Source organism: Globicephala melas, chromosome 1 (assembly GCF_963455315.2).
Source record: "Globicephala melas chromosome 1, mGloMel1.2, whole genome shotgun sequence".
NCBI classification, from domain to species: Eukaryota; Metazoa; Chordata; class Mammalia; order Artiodactyla; family Delphinidae; genus Globicephala; species Globicephala melas.
The window spans coordinates 78,336,313-78,359,202 of NC_083314.1; the positions used below are offsets into that span (position 1 = coordinate 78,336,313).

At 41.9% G+C, this 22,890-nt stretch overlaps 1 protein-coding gene across 2 annotated transcripts; it reads right to left on the reverse strand.

Annotated features, from left to right (window-relative positions):
• Positions 1–1,756: 1,756 nt before the first annotated feature.
• LOC115847014 (late cornified envelope protein 7A-like) lies at positions 1,757–21,021 on the reverse strand. Of its 2 annotated transcripts, none has more exons than XM_060286787.1 (3): positions 20,528–21,021; positions 14,997–15,090; positions 1,757–2,236 (listed from the first exon to the last, which is right to left on the reverse strand). In XM_060286787.1, exon 3 carries the CDS (start codon positions 2,213–2,215, stop codon positions 1,832–1,834), a length of 384 nt encoding a protein of 127 aa, XP_060142770.1. In that variant the 5' UTR covers positions 2,216–2,236; positions 14,997–15,090; positions 20,528–21,021; the 3' UTR covers positions 1,757–1,831. The 2 variants fall into 2 exon arrangements, with proteins under 2 accessions (XP_060142770.1, XP_060142781.1); XM_060286798.1 differs by lacking the exon at positions 20,528–21,021 and adding an exon at positions 20,339–20,471.
• Between the last annotated feature and the right edge of the window lie 1,869 nt (positions 21,022–22,890).

Genomic DNA, 22,890 nt, shown 5'->3' on the forward strand with positions numbered 1-22,890 from the left:
CTATATAACAGCTTCATAATATATTATAAATATATAATATCCGGTAGAGCTAGTCCCTGCAAATTACTCCTGGTTTTTAGAATTGTCTTGGCCATTTTAATATTATGCTTTTGTGCTCAACATCACTAATTATTAGAGAAATGCAATCAAAACTACAATGAGGTATCACCTCACACCAATCAGAATGACCATCATCAAAAAATCTACCAACAGTAAATGCTGGAGAGGGTGTGGAAGAACTGGAATCCTCTTACGCTGTTGGGAGGTATGTAAATTGGTACAGCCACTATGGAGAACAGTATGGAGGTTTCTCAAAAAAACTAAAAACAGAGCTACCATATGATCCAGCAATCCCACTCCTGGCATATATCTGGAGAAAAACATGGTTCGAAAGGATACATGCACCCCAGTGTCCATTGCAACACTGTTTACAATAGCCAAGACAAGGAAGCAACCTAAATGTCCATTGACAGATGAATGGATAAAGAGGATGTGGTACCTATATACAATGGAATATTACTCAGCCATAAAAAGGAATGAAATAATGCCATTTGCAGCAATATGAGTGGATCTGGAGATTATCATACTAAGTAAAGTAAGTCAGACAGAAGAAGACAAATATCATATGATATTGCTTATATGCAGAATCTAAAAAAATGATACAAATGAACTTATTTACAAAACATAAACAGGCTCACAGACTTAGAGGACGAATTTATGGTTACCAGGGCAGGGGGAGGAGGGGGGAGGGATAGATTGGGAATTTGGGATTGACATGTACACACCGCTATATTTAAAATAGATAACCAACAAGGACCTACTGTAGAGCACAGGGGACTCTGCTCAATATTCTGTAATAACCTAAATAGGAAAAGAATTTGAAAAAGAAGAGCTACATGTATAACTGAATCACTTTGCTGCACACCTGAAACTAATGCAACATTGTTAATCAACTATGCTCCAATATAAAATAAAAATTTAAAAAAGAACCATAGTCCTGAAGGATGGGCAGAGCATTGCTGTTGCCTATGGCCCACTGTTGGGTTGGAAAAAGTACCTTGAGAACTTGCCCCCCAACCCATGGCATTTGTCCCATTAAATAGAGGAGAAAAAGAAACCACATAGGGTGGATAGCAACACCAAGGCCCAAATGTCTCTCGGGGGTATTATGCTCACTGGACCATGGTGTACATTCCCACCAGATTCTCGCGCCTGTGTGAAGAGAAGGCATGAGGGACTCAGTCAGGAGGATTCACTCAAGGAGAGCGTTTTTCATGACTTTTTGAACTGAGATCTGAAGACTACATGTACCCCTGTGGCATTTCCTTCTTAAGCATGTGATTCCCCCAAATAAAAATGATCTGGAGGCTAAGTTCTGGGACTGGGAAGTATCGTGTCCTTTATGAGTAGGAAGAAATTTCAGTGATGGTAGCAAATGTGGCAATAGCAGTGGAACAGGGTCACTGATACTTTGGGAACATCCCCTTCTTATTCCCCTCTGGATATTTTTTTCACAGCCCTCTCAGGCTGCTCAGACCCAGGGTCTACCTAGAGGGAATTTCCCATCTGGTGGCTATTTGTGGGAATCTGCTTAAGGAATCCAAGTTCCTGGAAGCTCCTCAAAGCTGAGGATGGGGGAAATCAACAAACTCTAATTAGTTTTGGGTGCCAGGAAAGATAAGCTTTATTTGTGCACACTGATAAGGCTTTGGGAAGTAGAGTTTTCTCCAGCGTTCAGGTCTTCTTGACCTAGGACCAGAGCTAAGGCCAGGAAGTGTGAGATTTTCAGGAAAAAGAGGAATCCATTATGTACACATCTAGGCAGCTTAATTCAGGAGGAGAGGGACGAATAAAACCGAGAGTGAGAAGTGATGTCAGCTCCAGACTGTTCTTTGGCTGTGGCTCTTTTGCTCCTCCAAGGTTGCAGATCAGCTGTAGCTCCAAAACTATGGCAGCAACTGGAACATCCAGAGGGTTCCACCTCACAGCAGTTGGAAGGCTGGGGCTGGCATAGGTAGACACTTGGAAACCGGTGGGACACCAGAGAGCAGCAGCTTCCAAAGCCAGAAATACAGCAGCTGGGGACACAGCAGGAAGGGGCAGGAGGCGGGCAGGGAGCCAGGGCCTGAAGAGCCTTTGGGGGGTGCCTGGGTGGATATTTGGGGAGGCACTTGGCAGGGAGCTGGTACTTCTGCTGGTTTTGTTGGCAGGACATCTTGGAAAATGTTCAGTTGCTCTATAAAGCAATGCAGATATTTCAAAAGTTCAGTGATTATAAACCTCATTTGTATCAGTATTTTTCCTACAGAGTCTGAAGTTCTGTAATTGATTTTGTGGTTCCAGGACCCATGTCTTTACAGCAGATTAGCCCTACTCTCCTGGCATAGGAGAAATCAGGCAGTTGGTAAGTTAGACTTTGGTAACACCTTCTCCTACCTGTCCTGGTTCTCCTACGACTCCTGACTTTAAAGGCAGTAACATAGGGCACTAGGCAGTTTCAAAAATCGTAAGTTTTTTTTTAACGTTATCTGGTTTATGCATTCTAGAAACCACATGTTTAGCCTCAGCCCATGGTCACTCCACCTGTTTTCATCATCTCCCTTCTTTTCATTCTTACATCATGGGCTCTACCTTCAGCCCTGTGTGGCTGTCTCTTGTCCTACCAAGTAGCCTCCCCCACCACTGACCCAATCTCTGGTTACCATTTATCCCCCCTAGGATTGCTACTTCTGAGCCACACCAATGATCTTCATGAGCCTTATCTTCCTGCAATTACCAGGTAGTTCCCATTCTCTCCAACCTGTCCCATTCAGCTGATGTGTGGCAGTCCCAGCCACCCCCAAATTGCCATCAGATCAATGAGGACACTCACCTTGCTCTTCTACCCTTGGGCAAGTGATGATATGTCAAATGCAATGAGGAGATAGTGTGATCTGACGTCTTTTATACATATCTTGCACCTAACTCAAGGGAATAAATCATGTGAAAGCTGTTCTCAACCAGGTGGTTATGATGACAATTTCCCACATTCAAGTGGCTCCGTCACTTTGTCACACTGGGTCACTATTGGATGTTCATGAGTATCTTTCCAGAGCATCCCTCCCCTCCATAAGCCCTGGAATTATTTCCATAAAGATGAGAAGATCGTGATTTATAAGGGAGTTTATAATGGCACAGCTTCGGGATTGAATATAGGGTTTCTGGAGGAATCCAACTCATGCTTGAGATAAAAATCTAAAGCCACAAATGTTGGGTCACCCAAACATATGAAGGAGTTTCTGAAAACTCGATCAACAGGTTTGGGACCAATAATCCAAGCACACTTGGGCCACAATCAAAGGCTCAGTGTATCTGATTCAGATCCCAAAGTGCCTAAAACATTGACCAACAATGTAGACTCATAGAAAAGCCCAGCTGGAAAGGATTTCCGGCCACTATTTACCCTCCACACATGGATGACGAAACTGAAAGCCAGAGCAGATGAAGGAGATGCTCTGAGTCCTGCAGAGTCTGAACTAGAAGTCAGGTCTCCTAACTCTCTGAGACCATGAATCCAGCCACCTCTTTCTTTGATCACAGTTCCTTGTTTCCAACTTCCTTCATTATATCCACTGGAACCTACTAAAGCCCTGCCCACCAGCAACCTTTCCTAGTTTGCTTTTCTTAGTTCATCATTTCAACCACTCTTTGGCCAATATAATAAACTTCCTTGCCCCTTCGGCTTGTTAATGCACTTGACGGACAAAACCCAAACCCTGGCTGAATCTGCCCTGCTATGCCTAGCTGCTATGAAAATTAAAAACAAAACAAAAACAGATCCTTTGGAAAGTTGGCGTTATCTTAAGATCATAATCATCCACCTGGTTGAGCCCAAAATACTGCTTGGCAATCCTGTATACTTCTCTGAATTTACTGCGCACACACATCACGCCTTTCCTCCTCTCTTGAACCTCTGAAACACTTGATGCTGCCTCTAGATAGATGATACTGCCCCTACTTCATGGGGTAAACAGCACCCGTCAAGTGTAAAATACTCCGCTTCCTACCACCAAGTCTACTCATGCCTGCAACCATCCTTTGTGACTTCCTGTGTTGGAGAAGGATCAGCTCCTTTTCTTTTCTAATGCCTGTCCCTATTCCTTTGCTCTGAATCCTTGTATCTCCTATGAAATGCTCCCACAGTTTACGGTATTTCTCATAACACCATGCTTGTATTTATTTTTCTATATCTGTCATCCTGGATAGAGTGAAATGTCAGTGTTTGCTGGTTCACTCTTTATCCTCAGCACCTACACAGTGCCTGACATCTTGTAAGTGCTCAAAAAGTATTTGCTCAGTGAATTAATGAGCAGTGGTTGAGACAAAAGTCTCTCTCCTTTCACTCCTGGAGAAAGAGTACCTGGGAGACCAGGTTAGCAGCAAGCAAATGGGTCGGGTGTGGGAGGCTGCTCCCAGGATAAAGTCATCAATGAAAACGAACCACAAGAACTTGACAATGGAAGTCAGGAATCTAGTCCTGGCTCTGTTACTCCCCCTGGGTTTCAGAGGAGACTGGACCAGATGGTCTCAGTACATCTTCAAGTGTGTATTTGCATTTATGAGCATCAGACCTCCAAGGATTAACATCCAAGTGCTACCTTTCCTGGTTTGCTCTTTTCCCTGAACTTATTTTATCTGAGGTTGGGAGCAGTGGTGAACTTGATGAAGAGGGGAGAGATGATGGCTGGTGTGTATGTGAGGATGTGAAACATTGCAAGGTAAGCCACATGATGAAGAAGCAACTCCATATAGTCTAGTTATTTCATCCCACTTATTAGAGGAAATTATTTAACTTGTCTGGTTGTGACAAAAGAGAGTATTGTGTATATATGTGACTCTTGCTTAATTGTGTCCCTCCTATCTAAGAGTGTGAGCTATTGAAGCCCAGGTCTGTGGGATGGGCAAAATTATGCTCCTTCTTTGCATGGCCCCCACTAAAATATTACAAATAATTTTCAAAGGTTGGAAAACATTGTTCTATTGTATTGATCCAAAATCATCAATGAATTACTGTTTCAATAATGAAAAATTATTTATCCCAACAGAAACTCCTTTCTTGGAGTAACTTTGAAATGACCATTTTAATGACATTAATTTTTCACTGAGTACCTGTTAGGTGCAGGATTTTGTGAATTCGAAGATTAAGATACTTCTTTGCCCTTAAGGAATGAATGATACAAGTGGGATGATATGAGAGAAAGGAAGGGAATTAAGATTTATTCTCAACCTCTCATCCATCAAACATGTTATTTTCATTATTCCAACACATTATTTCTTGAGTTCCTTGCTGTTAATCCCACGTTACAGATAAAACAAGACTGAGGCTCAAAAACAGAGTGCAAGTTAGTCAGGGGGTGAGAGGGAAACAGGCATTCTAGGTAGAGGGAAGCAGAACACATGCATAGGCACGGAGATGTGAAAGGGCTTGATCTTTTCTGGAAACAGAGTAGCCATACTATTGGATAAAAGCAAGAAGTGGGACACTAACTGGACAGAAAGGAAGGGAGGGTCCAGAGCATTAAGAGCTTTACTTGCTGGGTTGTGTACTTTAGCCTATAGATTAATAGCTTCCAAAATTATATCCTTTGGAACCCTGTTACCCAGGTTGTGCAAACATCACCTCTTCAGAGAGCCACACCTGCAGACAGTATGAGTTGCTCTGTTGCTCTGGGGGTGCTTCCAGCCCTCCCTTCCTGCCTCCACCCTTGCCTACGTGTCAGTTTCATGTCTTTGCATGCACAGAAGCTGGAAGAAGATGAGTCTTGGAATTGGGGCACTGGCCTTTGAACCATGGGTATGTTATTAGTATTTTTGAGCCTCGTCTCTCTTTTTCTTTTTTAACCTGTAAAATAGAGTTAACCATAAGAATCTCATAGAGCTATTTAGTGTAATAATGCAAATAATGTTTGACAAGTAGTACATTGAAAATACATTTTAGTTTCCTTCCTTTCCCTCACCATTCTACTGATATGGGGGTTCCTAAAAACTTTGAGTCAGATTTTAAATGATCGTTTATCCTAAATTCTTGACAATTTGGGCTACCTGAGAGGGGGAGCCTGAGCAGACAGCAATCTGGACCTTCCATTTACCCCCTGTTGCAATAGAGTCATTGCACCTTTACCCGCTTTATGTATTAGTGGCAAACAATCAATTTCATCTGAAAACTAGATCATGCTGCCTAAAAACTTTTGACTAGAGACAACTGGGTCCTCCTTGACCTTTTAATCAAAGGAGGGACATGATGAGATTTTTATTTTAGAAAGATTACTTGGGTTAGGTGGCCTTAGGTGCCTTGATTTGGTTACTTAAGCTGAAGTCTATGGTGACAACCAGGCTACAAATCTGATGTGAGGATCAGAGCTGGACTCGGGGGAGCTCTTTGTTAATGAGCTTGTAGACAGAGGGACTGGCTGGAAGGTGATGGAGGGTCTTCTCTTCCTCGAGGGCTGTCTGGACCTCATATATTCCTTGACTCTATCCTCATCTGCCCAAGCACTTCCTCACCATCCTGCCTGCCTGAGGATTCAAGCGTGCTCTGGATTCCTGCTGTCTTGGGTGTGCCCTTAATGGAAGGGTGAGGTACCAATCAGGCCAGCATTGGTATGCATGAGATTCTTATCAAGCTAATTCCTAAGTGATGAAATAAAGGAAAATAAGGATCTTCTTTCTGACTTGAGTGGTCAGATCTTTGAACAGTCCTCCTATGGGACAGAATCCCAAATGGCAGGCAGACATGTGGGTCTGACTCTGGCAAACTGCACTGGGAGAGGATTCATGGTCCTCTCAATGGCAGTGGGATTCACACCTGCATTGCTGAAGGACCCATGCTGCTTGTGCTTTCCTTGGGGTAGAAGGAACAGTCATGACCCATGTTCAATGACCTGGCCCCGGGGGTCTGAGACCATCCCAATTAGTGGATGGAAGAAAGGGACAAGATCTGCTCAGCATAACACATCCCCATGATTTCTGTGACATGGTCACAAAAGCCAATCCCCCGCCCCTGTCTGTACAGTGTCGACTAGAGACGTAGGCCCACCATGTATAGGATGGTGGTTTGAATGAAGAAACCAACACCAGCATTGAGTGGGGTTCTGTAAGCTGTAGGTACAGTACAAACATCATTCTTTATTGCAGTCCCAAGTATTCCCTGGCTGCTGAGTCCTATTCCTGTGGTATTGGGGAACACACACCAGTGTCATCTGGTGCCAGTATTACGACCCCTCCTTTCTCTAAATTCTCCAACTGTAGAAAACTCCCTTAGAATGAAGTAGCAGGTCATCCCTGAGGCACAGGCCCAGTCCTGACACTGACCAGCTGTGGGTCACTTGCCTCTTTCAGGCCTCAGTGTCTTCACTTGTAAAGTGAGTGTGGTTATTTGTGTTGTTTTTATCTTGATCTCTGAGGTAATGATGAGATCTCTGTGCTTAGGGGCTGCTTGATCATATTAGGACCTGAGTGACTTTCTGATTGGTCATCTTTGATGGTTGTTGTGGTAACAAATGTAAGCATCCCTCTTTGAATCCTGGGCTCTACCCTGGTCCCTCAGTTGACCTCAGTGAGTGGAGCAATAACTAAGACCTCTTATTGCAGCTTGTATTTACAAATGTCACCATCAAATGATGCCTTTTAGTCCTAAGATCAGAAAGGATGCAGAGAGATCACCTTGCCTATGCTTCTCCTCCAGGCAATGATCCCAAGAAGATATTTATAAATCTTCCAAGAAATGAGACACCACAACCTATAGCAACAGAGCTTTCCTGCTCTTGTATAACTTCATCCCTCTCTTCTGATGTTCACCAAGGTGAACAGAACAGATCTTTGGCTCCACCATCCTCCCATACTTAGTGACTGCTGTACACATAATATCTCTGGCTCATCACAACCACATGCTAAAGACTTCACCATCATTCTCTCCACTGTGTCAAAAAGAGATAACCCAGTAGATTGTATCTTTCAGCTTGCAATTAACACATCTTAAGGAAAAGGCAGGGATGGTAATACCACCCCTCACTGAAAAGCCAGCTTCCAGTTGGATCAGGAGTGTTATCTTTACCTAGGAAGGACAGTTCTATAAAATGTAAGAGGATAAGGGGCAGGCACTAAGAAGCCTCATGCAAGTTGCTCAGTTTGTGGCATCAGGACTTTCTGCTCTGTCAGTCTGTGAACCTGTAGTTCTAAGCCATTCATACTTTAGAGATAGTAGTCCCACAAGGGGAGTCCCTCACATTCCCCCACATTTGTCTTACATTTCACAGGTTTTACTTTCTCCTCTGAACAACACTGTGAGTTAGGTGTTACTGCCTATGGAAAAACTGAATATTGGAAAGTTTATGAGCAAGTGAAGATCACACAGTTCTAGGCTGAAGAATAATAGGGACCCAGCAAGGAACTGCATGAAGCAAGGAAAGAATTCTTTCAGTCTTGATCTTGGTGCTGTTACAGATCAGAGACTCTACACCTTCTGTGCATCTGAGCTATCTGGGAAGCACTGTTAAAATGCAGATTCCTGGTTCCCAATTAAGACCTATTGAGTTATAATCTCTGAGGAGTGGGTCCTAAGTATTTACATTGTTTAAATATTCTCTGGATGATTCTGCTAGTTTGGGAAATACCGTCCTAAAGTATAGTACGTATGTATGGTAGTACCATAGAATGAAAGTCAGTCCTAGAACCTTCGGGCAGCAGTGTTTCCTCAGCCTCTTAATCCCTTCCTCCAAGCTCCTCCAGGGATCTTCACAGGCAGTTAAAAGATGTAAGGAGCACTGTCAATTCACAAACTCATTCCGCCTTGGAGGGGTCTTAGCAAACACCTAGTCAGGTGCTTATATCCCCTCTCCCATATGGCTAATGCTTTCTGGACTGAAATGAAATGCTTTTATTTGGAGAACTCATTACCTCACAAAGTAGGCCATTTCCTTTCTGTTATTTTTGTTAGAAAATTTTATCTAATAAATGCATGAGATCAGATAATAAAGAAATAATGGCAATACCTCGAAAACCGTTCTTGACATAGAGTCAGTACTTATTCATTTGTTGAATGAGTGAATTAACTGCAAATAAAATGTGTTGTTTGGCTTGGTTATATGGTTTCATTTCACACATGAGAGTTGAAGGATCAGATAAGTCATTTCACAGAGTTAAAACAGAGGCAGAATTATGATGACACTTAAGGTCAATTGACTTCACCCAGTGTTTATGTTTGGCGTGGGCAGAGCGGGAGCACGATCCTCTTGGGAGCACAGCATAGGGGTTAAATGTCTAGTATCTGCACTCGGATCACCCAGCTTCAAATCCAGGTTCCATCACTTATTATTTGTACAACGTTAGGCCTGTCACTTGTCTTCTCTGTACTATGACTACTCATCTGTAAAATGGTGATAAAAATTACATCTACTTCATAGAGCTGTTGTGATGATTACATAAATAATATGCATACAGTCGTTAGAAGTCAGGTTGTACATAGTAGGTGCTCTATAAATACAGATTGTTGCTGTTTCTTTTTGTGTTGTTGTTGGTATTATTATATTACTATTTGGCTAGTTCAGTGTCACTCAGTGCTGAGGGTCTATATTTTTATTTCTCTAAAGATTTATAAATAACAATGAATATCATGAGAACATGTCAGTGACTGGGAAAAGCTGGTTTCACGACACTCTTCCCACCTCCCGCTCCCAACAGGTCCACCACCATCTCCTCCAAATATCCCCACGAGTCGTGCATAGGTTGAGGCTGCAAGCTGTGACAATGGACATTGGGATGGATCAGGCAAAGATTCAGGGTTAATTGGAGTCATCTATTTGAAAAATGGCTCTCATATATCAGAGCTATTATATAAAGTTATAATGAGGAAAGTTCCCTAAAAATCATTTGCCTGTAGGGTCTGAGAGCAAACTTATTAACTAGGCACTAGAAAAATGAGTAGAGCTAGTGTTCGATCCAGGCAGGGACTGAGTTTGTATGGGGTTCAGAGTATGTCAATCCCTCTACTCCACTGGCAATCAAAGCAGGACAGAGAGAACCTGTCAGAGATAAGGGTAGAACTTCTGGGAATTCAATCAGAAGGAGAAGAATGGAGACATCACAGGTCCATGTCGAGAGGGCATACTGAAGCTCAAGGGAGGAGGAGGGATCCGTCAGAATTCAGGGACTTGAGAGAATTGACAGAGCATCTGTAGAGAGAGAGAGCAGTCTGGGACTTAGGTTCTGTTCTTGTTAGGTGTTAGAAGAAGCCTGAGCAGGTGGTTAACAGAGCAGTAAGATAGGTTTATTTAGACCCCTTTATCTTATTTGAACATCATTTCACACCAGAATGAAGAATGGAGGTACTTTTATTATCCATGTTTCACAGATGGGTGAGTTACATCCTTTGTGAACAAAGCTATGACTAGACCTGTGAGACCTTCTGTTTTCAGGCTTCCTTATACTCTCAGTTGACCCTCTCTGCCATGTTAATAAGCAGGAATTTGTTTTAATGTGACTTGCTTTTCTCAATGGGAGGTAAAACAATGTGGTTGTCCCCCATCTGTAATTTTGTTCTAATAATGTTTTTAAGTGTATCCCTGATCATTGCAAACAATTTCTTTTAGAATCCATTGTTAGGAAGGGCAAGCCTTCTCTTGAAGACTATATATATCAGATAATTTGTCTCTTTAGATTTTATCTACCAGAAAGTTCAGAACTAATCATTAGTCTGAGGTATAGTAACTATTTAGGTCACAAATTTAATACTTGTGTGCTTTGATCTACCTATAGGCTGTCCCCTACTGTTTTCTGATCTCCTACATGTAGTTTTATGACAGAGATGCTATGTCCTCTCCTACCCTGATTCATCGAGAGAATCCAAACTGGTCCTAATCCGTGCCTGGGTATGGAATGAGGCTTTCTCATGCCTATAGTCCCACACAAGGTGTCTGTGATCTCATGCTTTATGCCCAAGCCATGTGATGAGCTTGCTCCTGGGAAGTGAGTCTGCTAAGGCAGGATGGCGGAAGGAGGAAGCTAAGCAGAGTCTATGTTTAGCAGATGATTTCTGGGGAGTGGAATCTAGGTCTGGGGCAGAGAATATGCAAAATGAACCTGGATCATCTTATAATACCATAAAACAAGGAAGTGCTTAAAAAAGAATCCAAATGGGGTTAAGCCAAAGGGACACTGGAGCTCACTGAAAGAGCTCCCATGGAGTGACAGTCCATTTCAGTTTAGTCCCTTGGTCTTCAGGATGCCTGGTCTCTATCCTGACCCGTCTTTACCCAGCTTCAAGGACCCTGGCTCACCATTCTTTCCTCTTTAATCAATAGTCTATATAGCCTCCAGAGGCAAGAAAAAACGTTGCTTGCACAGCATGAAATTACTTCTGGGCTTTCATAACTTTGTTTTCAAAACAGAGTATACCATTCCTGCATACTGGGAATGAACAAATAAGTGAATGTGTGGCAAATGGTGGGAGCTGATTTCTCATTGTTGGAGTAGACGATTACAGATGAACAAAGAAGGAGGCTAGGATAAACCATGAGACACTGAATTAGAGTTGAAGTCATCAGTATGAATTCATTTTCAGCTGAATATAGATACTAATGGATAACTATTGAAAGAATTGCAGACCTGTGCCTATACACTGGTTAGTATGCACATGTATATTTCAAAGCTCCATCCACTGGGAAGGCCAAGAAACAATGACACCCCAGTAGCAGTGAACACAACCAACACCCAGATCTTGGTTTATAATGTAATTTCCTAATAAAACAAAGCAGGGCTCACAAGACAAATAGCTGAATCTAGGACTGGGGCAGAGAATATGCAAAATGAACCTGGATCATCTTATAATGCCATAAAACAAGGAAGTGCTTAACAAAGAATCCAAATGGGGTTAAGCCAAAGGGACACTGGAGCTCATTGAAAGAGCTCCCAAAGCTGGAATAATATGAACAACAAAATAAATAAATTGGCATTGGATTAGAACCCAAAGTATAAAATAAATAGATACCCAATATCTATGAGTTCCTACTGATATAAATAAATGATTGAATAAATTTAAATAAAGAGAAAGAGAGAGAGAGAAACAGAAACAGATAAAACTTCCTACAGAAAAATTCCAAATAATTTGTGTAGCTACTGCCCGCTCAAGGAGATGGAGCATAACTTCTTACCCCTTTGAATGGGCTTGCATATAGTGACTTCCTTCCAGAGAGGAGTACAGAAATGAAAGGAAAAAGAGTAAACTTACAGTTTGGAAACCTGACAAACACTACCTCATCCAGGTGATCAAGGTCAGTATCAACAGCGATGTCATGTCGATAGTATGTACCGTTGATATGATGATATGATATGTAATATGTTATGATGAGAATGGCATTTTACCCCTGTGATCCTCCTCCCTCAAAGCCATAATCTCATTCTAATCATGAGAAAAACACCACACAAATCCCAACTGAGAGATGTTCTACGAAATGCCGGACCAGTACTCATCAAAATTGTCAAAGTCATCCAAAATAAGGAGAGTTTAAGAAACTGTCACAGTCAAGAGGAGCCTAAGGAGACAAGACAACAGAATGTAATATGGTGTCCTGGATGGGATCCAGGAACACAAAAGAGACACGAGTTAAAAATTAAAGAAATCTGAATAAAATATGGGTATGGACTTTAGTTAATAATAATGTATCAATATTTATTCTTTCATTGTAATTAATGAACCATACTAGTGTAAGATCTCAACAACAGGGGAAACTGTTACAGGGGACGTGGGAAATTCTCTGTACTATCTTTGCAACTTTCCTGTAAATCTAAAACTATGTTAAATAAAAAAGCCTATTAAAACATAGAGTACACCCCAAATGTAAATTACAACTAACATTTGTGTCAAAACGTGTTACCTACAATATCATATATAATCCCCTCCACAGTCCCATGAAACAGATACTCTTATTTTACTTTATTTCTAAATGAGGAAACTGAGCCATAGAAAAGCACAGAAACTTGAGTAAAATCACAGAATTATCAGAGATTTGACATGGGTTCCACCTGACAGGGGTCTGAACTTAACACTCACTCTGTAAAGGACAGTTTGGCCTAGGACTCATACAGGGATGTAAAACTAGGATGTGATTTGATTGATTTTTAGAAAAAGTAATATATATAAATGAAAATTAAAAATCAAGTGATTCAATAGGTTGTAATATGAAAAAATGTGTCACTGTAAATAACCTGCTTATACCTTTATTTCTTTGCCTCCTTTCAGACCTATTTACTTCCCCCAATGAAACACAGTGAATGAAGTCCATGTTCATTGTCCCTTCCCTTCCTCCTCCTTATTTAGACATGGTTTTATTTTTCATACTACTATTGGCTACCTCTATAACTTTAAATACTATAACTAAAATTCTATTTCTTCACCTGCCAAGTTTAGGCAGTATTTCTTGCCTTCCACTAAATGAGTGGAAATTAGCACCACATACTTTCTTTCACCTCAGGATGATTTTGTTTTAATATTTTATTTGTCACAACTTTACAGAGATCAATAAAAACAATGACTTTTTATTACTATTTGTGCTATGTCATGAAGTGTATAGGATCTAGTAATATAAAATATGGTCTGCAGACGTTGTAAACTAAGAGCTGCTGAAAGCACATTAGACCTAGGGAGTGGGCTAGGCCAGCCTCACTAGAGGTTGATCACAGAGCCAGGCAAACGAGAGGCACGTCTGTCCTGACTGGAGACCCAGGGAGAGCTCGCACTCTGAGGCAGGGGCTGTCCTGGCATTAGATCACTGGGCTCAAACTCAGTTCCCCTGCAAGAACTCCCTTGTTGTAAGGCTGGAATCCAGACTGGAAGAGGGTACACAATGCTGTGAAACCTTCACTCAGGGACCTTTCAAAGTCCTTGGGGAGCTCTTTAAAATATCTAGCAACTTGCTTTCTTTCTTTTTTTTTTTATTTACATGTTCTTTATTTAGTCCATACAATACTGCATTTAACATTTTTTTAAATTAGATAAAAGGGCATATTAAATGTCAATCCTCTGTCAACATAAAATTTTTCTAAGTAGAAAATATTTAAAATGTGTAAATATTTAATATTCATTAAGAGTGTAAAGTTAGATACATTCTAAAGAAAAATGATGGTACCACTCACCTATTTTTGCTGGCCCAAGATTTCGTATATAGCACATTTTGCACAAAATGTGAAGTCTTTGTTTTTCATTATTTGTTACTATAAAACAAATGTATACTGTGTGTACGATATTAAAATAAAGCCATACTAATGCAACACAAAAAAGACATTTATAATATTGACATTTCTGATGTACAGACATATTTAGAAAATGTGAAGATGCCAAATGAAGACCTTTATGAAGAAAACCAATGATCAAATTACTAGTTTATTTTCAATGTAATTTTGAAGTCAATTTGATACAGACTGAACAGTGTGTCAATGCAATACTATGTAAGTTGAACAATTAGTGGAGGGAATTAACTAGTACTCTTGTCAAAGAAAATTTGTTTCTGTCAAAACTTAATTTTTTTTGTTTTGACTTGGTGAATGTCTGTTTTCAATAAAGAGCAGAAATTAAAAATAGAAAAAAATATTCTTTCACATTAAGCTTTGCACAATCAACCAAATGTTTATATTTTGCTTTTCTCTTAAGGAAAAATGAGATTTCATTTCCAGAAATCTCTCACATGGACATAACTGAATATCTAAAATCAAAAATATTTAAAAACCTATCAACTAAATATGGAAGCTTAAGCAATGGTATATCAAAATTCCTAAGACATTGCTTTATACAATATAAAGCATCCTTTTTCCTTCAAAGGGAGAAAGCATCTAAACTTTTTTTAAAAGGATGAATTTCATGACAGTAAAATAGATAGATACTTGTCAAGTTTCTCAGAAAGTATTTCTTCTCACAAGAGGCATTCTTTTTCTGTAGCTAGGGTAATTTTTTTTAACATAGTACTCACTCTTGCTCTTGAAAAAAGACATCCTTTTCCCAAAAATGATTTTCTTAAATGGAGGCATTGTAATTGCTACCAAGATGCGATTTTCCTGGAGGGTCTGAAAAAAAATAAAATGAAATAACTTTATAATCTTTGGCAATTCTAGAATTCCAACAATTTCATTCCTAGGCATATATCCAGAGAAAACTCTCATTCGAACACATACATGCGCCCCAATGTTTGTAGCAGCACTATTTACAATAGCTAAAACATGGAAGCAACCTAAATGTCCACTGACAGATGAGTTGATAAAAAAGATGTAGTATATATATGCAATGAAATATTGCTCAGCCATAACAAATGAATGAAATAACGTAATTTGCAGCACATGGATGGAGCTGGAGATCATTATACTAAGTGAAGTAAGTCAGAAGGAGAAAGACAAATACCATATGATATCACTTATATGTGGAATCTAAAATATGATACAAATGAACTTATTTACAAAACAGAAACAGACTCACAGACATAGAAAACAAACTTATGTTTACCAAAGGGGAAAGGGGGTGGGGAAGGGATAAATTAGGAGTTTAGGATTAGCAGATACAAACTAGGTCTTACTGTATAGCCAAGGGAACTATATTCAATATCCTGTAATAAGCCATAATTTAAAAGAATATGAAAAAGGATATAATATATATGTATATAACTGAATCACTCTGCTGTAGACCTGAAACTAACACAACATTGTAAACCAACTATACTTCAATAAAAAATTTTTTAAAATAGATTTCCAATTCTAAATTATTTTATACGTACATATATATATATATATATATATTTACTGTTGTTTAAACAGCAAAATAGTGGAAACAATTTTAGTGCCAGATATCAGAGAACTAGTTACATAAATTTATGGCGTATTCGTCCAATAGAGTATAATAATGTTGATCAATATTTTTTTGCATGGAAGAGCATTGACAATTACATTGTTAAGTAAAACAGCAGGTTATACAATATTCTGAAATGATCTTAGTTTGTGATTGTTTTAAAGTTTGGAAATAGATCCATGAAATTATTAGCAGTAGTTATTTTTAGGTGATAAGATTTTTGGTTGGTCTTGATCATCTTCCTTATGCTTATCTACATTAACATATCTTGCATACACACAAGTACGTATCATTTGTTTAATGAGAAAAAATTATACGTTTAAAATTATAATTATATATAATTATACTATATCTATATGACTAGGTATAAATATTTCACAACAGAGGCAAAATCAGGTCCTAGCAATAGGGGGGATGGCTAAGCTATGGAAATAAGCATCCTGTGTATTGGAAATGATAGACAGGCTGATACTCTGCTCTGAGCCTGGGTAATACAGTCTACTGGGTTGGGTACTTGGTTAAAAAAAATACTTCAGTGTCCCCCAGAAAATAAGAATCAGCTAAAATTTTCACACGAAACTTATACTGATAGGCAACATAGTTGAACCTCAAGCCTCTCCAGGCCTCTATACTTTCTTTACCTCAGGTCCCCCCAGTCCCAGACTGATAGACTCTGAGCTTGGGTATAATCTTTTGGTAGCTGGAGTTTTAAACCTTAAGTTCAGCAAATTCAGTTGGTTTGGGTTTTTGTAAGGAATTGGAGTTATGAACTGTCCCACATTATCATCCTACACCTGGCAATCCAGCCCAATTGAAATCCATGTCATTGGCAAGTACCCCATTTGCCTTGCATTCCATTGTGCTGTATCTTCCACCTGGAAGATCCCTACTCATCCCAGCCCCAGTACCAAAGTCTGCTTATCCTTAAAGGCCCTGTTTAAATGCTTCCAACCCTACCCCGGGGAGCCTATTCTTCTCTCCCACAAGTGGTGTGCTCTCTCTGTTTTGAATTTCTCCTTCCAAAGCCCAGGAAGCCACCTTTGACCTACACCATCAGGACGAGTCTCTCCCTGCTGTCCTTGATCTTTCTTACATTTTTCCCCCCTTTAAGTTCTTTTAGATGCAAAGTAAGAAAAAAATAAGTATGTCAATCAGCTTAAAATTATATTTATTAGTCTACATATTTCAGTCTGGAGTGTACATTGCTTCTCCCACTAGACTGTAAGCTTTTCTAGAGCAGAAACAAATCTCCAACTTACATCTGTGAACACAGAGCCTGGTACACAGTAGGTTTTCAGCATATGTTTATTACATTGATACCTTCAGTGCTAGGATCGGGGGATGACACAGGTCAATGGATGTGAGGATGCTGAGAACTCAGACGTAAGTCTCAAACCACCTGTCTCTTTAAAACATCCTCAGCTTTCTTAGGAGGAAAGAAGGAGGGGCAGCCTCCACCTGCAAAAGTCTCAGCACATCTGAGCAGAAACCTCAAGTGTTCACAGCAGCCGCACCTCCAAAGCAGCTGTGTTGGTGCTGAGCTGAAGGGGTGGGTGGAGGACAGATGTGGAAGTACAGCTTAGCAGAGTTCTGGCCTCCTAAGTGCAGGGGCACCAGGAGGTGTTTCCCAGCCCAAATGAGAGGGAGGGGGCTAAGCTTCCAGCGAATGAGTGCCGGAGACCCGGGTGGGGCAAGAGCAGCTGTCCTCGTGCCCCCTTTTCTGGGCCAGTCACCTTAATACTCCATAACACTTCTCCTCTTTGATGTGGTAGGTTGTGCCACCCCTGAGGCCGTGGGGCTTCTGGCGAGCCCTCCAAGAGCCAGCCGGGATCTGATCTCAGGCCCTTTGGGAAACAGAACTACAGCCTCCTGTACAGGGAGTGCAAGGAACGGAGCAGGAGAACAGGGAAGGATTTGGGCCTTGGGGAGGGGGGCATCTGAGAGCACTTGGAGTCTCCTGAGATTGCTGCTTCTGCTGTGACATTGCCTGGCTAGCCCGTGGAAGCTGGAAGGAAAAAGAACATTTGGTTAGATCAGGGACCCAGGTGCCTTGAGTGTTTGTTTCTCTTCTCCATGAGCTGGAGCTGTCATGGGAACCTAGCATTTACAACCTGTTAAAATCCACCCCAGGAGGGGAAAATGGATTTGAAAGGGGAGCAAATCGTGGTGGGAACTCCCAGGGGTCCCACTCATCAATAACCATAATAACTTATTTTTTTCTTAAATAAGAAAAACAAAAACTGCAACCTAGTTGAGCTGATAGTCCACTTTTCCCAGGCCAATGTCCACCATAGTCAAGTGTAAAGGAGGTCCGAGTCTCTACCCTTTCTTCACTTGGTCTTATTTTGCCCTGAATTTCCTAAGCCTGCATATACCTTCTCTACTTCTCTGGCCCTCTAGCTTCTGTGGCTTTCTCCCATGTTAGATCATTTGGGGTCTTTCAAAGGGATCCATTTCCCTTCCCTTCTCCCTGCCCCAGACCTCTCCTACCTGGAGTATCTACTCCCTAGGAGAAAAAAAAAGAGGAGGAAATGGGGCTGCTTAGCAGCCTCTGAGTAAGAGATATCCACACGTATACCCACCCAGATGTAGCCTCACCCTAGAGGAAGACATGTGGACAACTTATCCCGGAGTCTGGAGGTCTGTGGGGCTGGGAAGGAAGAAGCCTTTTACGCCTACTCAATTAAAGCCTCCAGGCTACATGTTACTTGAGGGCAGCCATGGAGCAGATTATCCGGATGTTTCACAATTCCCAGGGCTGGATTCCTCAGCTACACGCAGCTGGATGTGGGTCAAAGGGATACCCATGTGAGTGAGTGACCAAAAGGTTGGGGCTTTCAGATTGGCCTGAGTGAAGGTGGGTACACTGACCAAGCCTAGATTACATCCCTAGGGGGCTAAATGGGGATATGACAGTTCTATCCAGGACTGGAGGGGGAGGATCAAAGTCAATACTATGCAAGTCTGAGGAGGACCCTTCTTGTCCACCCCCCACCCAACACCCATGACTTTCATCATCCAGCTCAATGCCATCTCCTTCATGGAGACTTGCCTGGTCTCCCAGCCACATCCAAGTCCTCCGTCCTCTGGAGGATGAACTTTGTAGATGCCTTGTTGCAATAAAAATGGAAGTGAGGTTTCTTTTCCCCCCTCTCCTGAGAACAAGGGAAATAAAGGGAACGGTGAACAGGCTAGAGAAGAAACATAACCTGGCCTGAAAAAGTTAATCACTCCTTGTTTTATTTTCTCTGTTACTAATCTGTAGTGTCTGTAACTACATTTGTACTTCACAAAGCTTAACCTACCACTCCCTGACACTATGTAAATTACATCCTGTGCCTACCACTCCCTAACTTTATGTAAATTACATCCTGGTCCTGGTGTTTACATTCCCTGGTCTCTCTCTTTTTTTTTTTTTTTAACATCTTTATTGGGGTATAATTGCTTTACAATGCTGTGTTAGTTTCTGCTTTATAACAAAGTGAATCAGGTATACATATACATATGTTCCCATATCTCTTCCCTCTTGCGTCTCCCTCCCTCCCACCCTCCCTAACCCACCCCTCCAGGCGGTCACAAAGCACCTGGTCTCTCTTGTAACAATCACCCACTGTAGCTTTTGCATTTCAGAAAGAAGATCACAGGCCGATAAACCAGAGACAAATGGACCCAATTACCAGGCTGCCTGACGCCGACTATGACTGTTTTGAAATAATGCAAGGAGAAAAAGAATGCAAGACCTTCACTACTTTGATCCTTATCATATACCCTGGACTGCAAGCCCCGCATATAAAATCTTCTCTAATTCCCTGAATGGTTGGGGGGGGGGGCACAGTTCTTGAGGCACCAGCCTGCTGTGTCTTCCCTTATGCCTGGCAGAGGAATAAAGCCATCTCTCTTATCCTCCAAAATCTCTGTCGCTTTATTTCTGTTCGGCATAAGTGCACAGAGAGCCAAGATTTTTTTTGGCAACAGCCTCTCACAGCCTTTAAAGCTGCTCAAGGTCAAGGTGACCTAAATTCCTGTCCTATCTCCTCTATTAAACAGTTCCTTGATGACAGGGACTTCATCACTTCTGCATTCCTAGAGCCTGATACTGTCCCTTTGCCATTTACAACAACATGGATGGACATAAGTCAGAAAGAGAAAGACAAATACTCTTATGTTATCATTTATATATGGAATCTAAAAAATAAAACAGATGAGTGAATATAACAAAACAGAAACAGACTCACAGATATAGAGAACAAACTAGTGGTTACCAGTGGGGAGCGGGGAGGGGAGAGGGGCAAGATAGGGGTATGGGATTAAGAGGTACAAATTACTATGTATAAAATAAGCTAAAAAGATATGCCATATAGCACAGGGAATATAGCCAATATTTTACAATAACTTTAAACGGAGTATAATCTATAAAAATTTTGAGTCACTATGTTGTACACCTGAAACTAACATAATATTGTAAATCAACTATACCTCAATAAAAAAAGAGATGGATTTATGCATAATGACTGGGAAAAAAAGAAAATAGAAGATGCAGGGGGAAGCTTCGGAGCCACGGAGGAGAGCACAGCAACAGGGGTGCGGAGGGCAAAGCGGAGAGATTTCCTCACAGAGGATCGGTGCCGACCAGCACTCACCAGCCCGAGGGGCTTGTCTACTCACCCGCCGGGGAGGGCGGGGCTGGGAGCTGAGGCTCGGGCTTCGGTCGGATCGCAGGGAGAGGACCGGGGATGGCGGCATGAACACAGCCTGCAGGAGGTTAGTGCACCACGGCTAGCCGGGAGGGAATCCGGGGAAAAGTCTGGACCTGCCGAAGAGACTTTTTCTTCCCGCTTTGTTGACTGGTGCACCAGGAGAGGGGATTAAAAGCGCCGCTTAAAGGAGCTCCAGAGACGCGGGCGAGCCGCGGCTATCAGCGCGGACCCCAGGGACGGGGATGAGACGCTAAGGCCGCTGCTGCCGCCACCAAGAAGCCTATCTGCGAGCACAGGTCACTATCCACACCTCCCCTCCCGAGAGGCTGTGCAGCCCGCCACTGTCAGGGTCCCGTGATCCAGGGACAACTTCCCCGGGAGAACACACGGCGCGCCTCAGGCCGGTGCAACGTCAAGCCGGCCTCTGCCTCCGCAGGCTCGCCCCGCATCCGTACCCCTCCCTCCTCCCGGCCTGAGTGAGCCAGAGCCCCCGAATCAGCTGCTCCTTTAACCCCGTCCTGTCTGAGAGGGAACAGACGCCCTCAGGCGACCTACACTAAGAGGTGGGGCCAAATCCAAAACTGAGCCCCGGGAGCTGTGAGAACAAAGAAGAGAAAGGGAAATTTCTCCCAGCAGCCTCCGAAGCAGCGGATTAAATCTCCACAATCAACTTGATGTACCCCGCATCTGTGGAATACCTGAGTGACATTTTCCATTGACTGCAAATTGTGAAATAATGGAAAATCAAGAATGATCAGCCAGACCTGAGCCAGGATGTTCCTTAAAATAAAACTAAAAAAACAATAAGACATCATAGAATTCCACTTCTAGGCATATACCCAAAGAATTGAAAGCAGGGACTCAGACACTTGTACACCCTAGTTCATAGCAGCACTTTGCACAATAGCAAAAAGGTGGAATCAACCCCAGTGTCCATCAACATAAAAATGGATAAACAAAATGTAGTATACAAGTACAATGGACTATGATTTGACCTTAAAAAGGAATGAAATTCTGACACTTGCTACAACATAGATGAACCTTTAAAACATTATACTAAGTTAAATAATCCAAACACAAAAGGACAAATATTGTATGATTCCACTTATATGAGGTACGTAGAGCAGTCCAATTCAGAGACAGAAGGTAGAATAGAGGTTACCAGGGGCTACGAGCAGAAGGAATAGGGAGTTATTGCCTAAAGGATACCAAATTTCTGTTAAGGATGATGAAGAAGTCTGGAAATGAATAGTGGAGATGGTTGCAAAACATTGTGAATGTACTTAATGCCACTGAATGGTGCATCTAAAAATGGTTAAAATAGTAAATTCTATGTTATGTACATTTTACAATAAAAATAATAATAGTAAAGACATAACAATGCCTGACCTAGAGCCAAACGGGCACAGTAAGTACCATGTTATAGTTCATAGAATTAAAAGGTCCTTAAAACCCTTGGGAAGTGGCAAACTAGAAATCAGCTTCCCCTCCAGCATGCATGGATCCAGTTCCTTAGACTTCAGGAAAAATAAGTTACAAAAATGGTCCACAAGATGGAGCCGATGTTTGACTTGCTTTGAAATATACAGCCCAGCTCGCCTGGCTGAGATAGGATTGTTTGAGGATGTGGATGCAAGTGTGGGACTCACACTATAGCAGGCTCTGGATTCACAGCATGGATAGACTATTTGTTATCCCAAATCACAAAAAATTCTTAGGCCGTACTCAGCCAGGAAGCACAAAGGATGCTGAGTCATGGTTCGGGTAACACACACACACATAAACACACACACACTGCACAACACACACATATATACAGATACTCTGATGTGTTCCGGGATGGAAAAACTTGGCCTCAAGTTAAGATTTGTTTCCAGTTGTTTGAGAGCCCTGGTGTTTAATAGACACCAATGCAGGTTTGGTAAACTCAGGGAAGACCTCAGTCTGGGCAGAACCTCAGGTTTGCTGTGGTAGACGTGATGGAGGCCTGTGGCCCTGTGAAGCCGTGAGGTCTCGCTAATACGACACCAACTGTCCTTCCTCCACTGGGCCCTCGCCATACCAGGCTGCTCAGTGCTTTCTCCTCCTTCAGCATCTTGGAGCCCAACCCTGCTGACACAGGGTGCAGTGACCTGACTTGGGGTGAAAAGAAGAAGAGGAAGAGGAAGATAGATTCTCCCCACCTCAGGGGAAGTCTGTGGCCCTGAGCAGAGAAGTCAGTGCCCATCAGAAAAAGGCTGGGGTTACACCCTCCCTCCCACCTCCCCCTGCCACCCTGTGATTTGACAGTGAAAGAACATCACCAGCCCCATGCAGGTAACAGTACACCCT

Coding starts and splice junctions, on each gene's coding strand:
- LOC115847014 (XM_060286787.1), bottom strand. CDS start 2,215: ATGTCCTGCCAACAAAACCAGCAGAAGTACCAGCTCCCTGCCAAGTGC.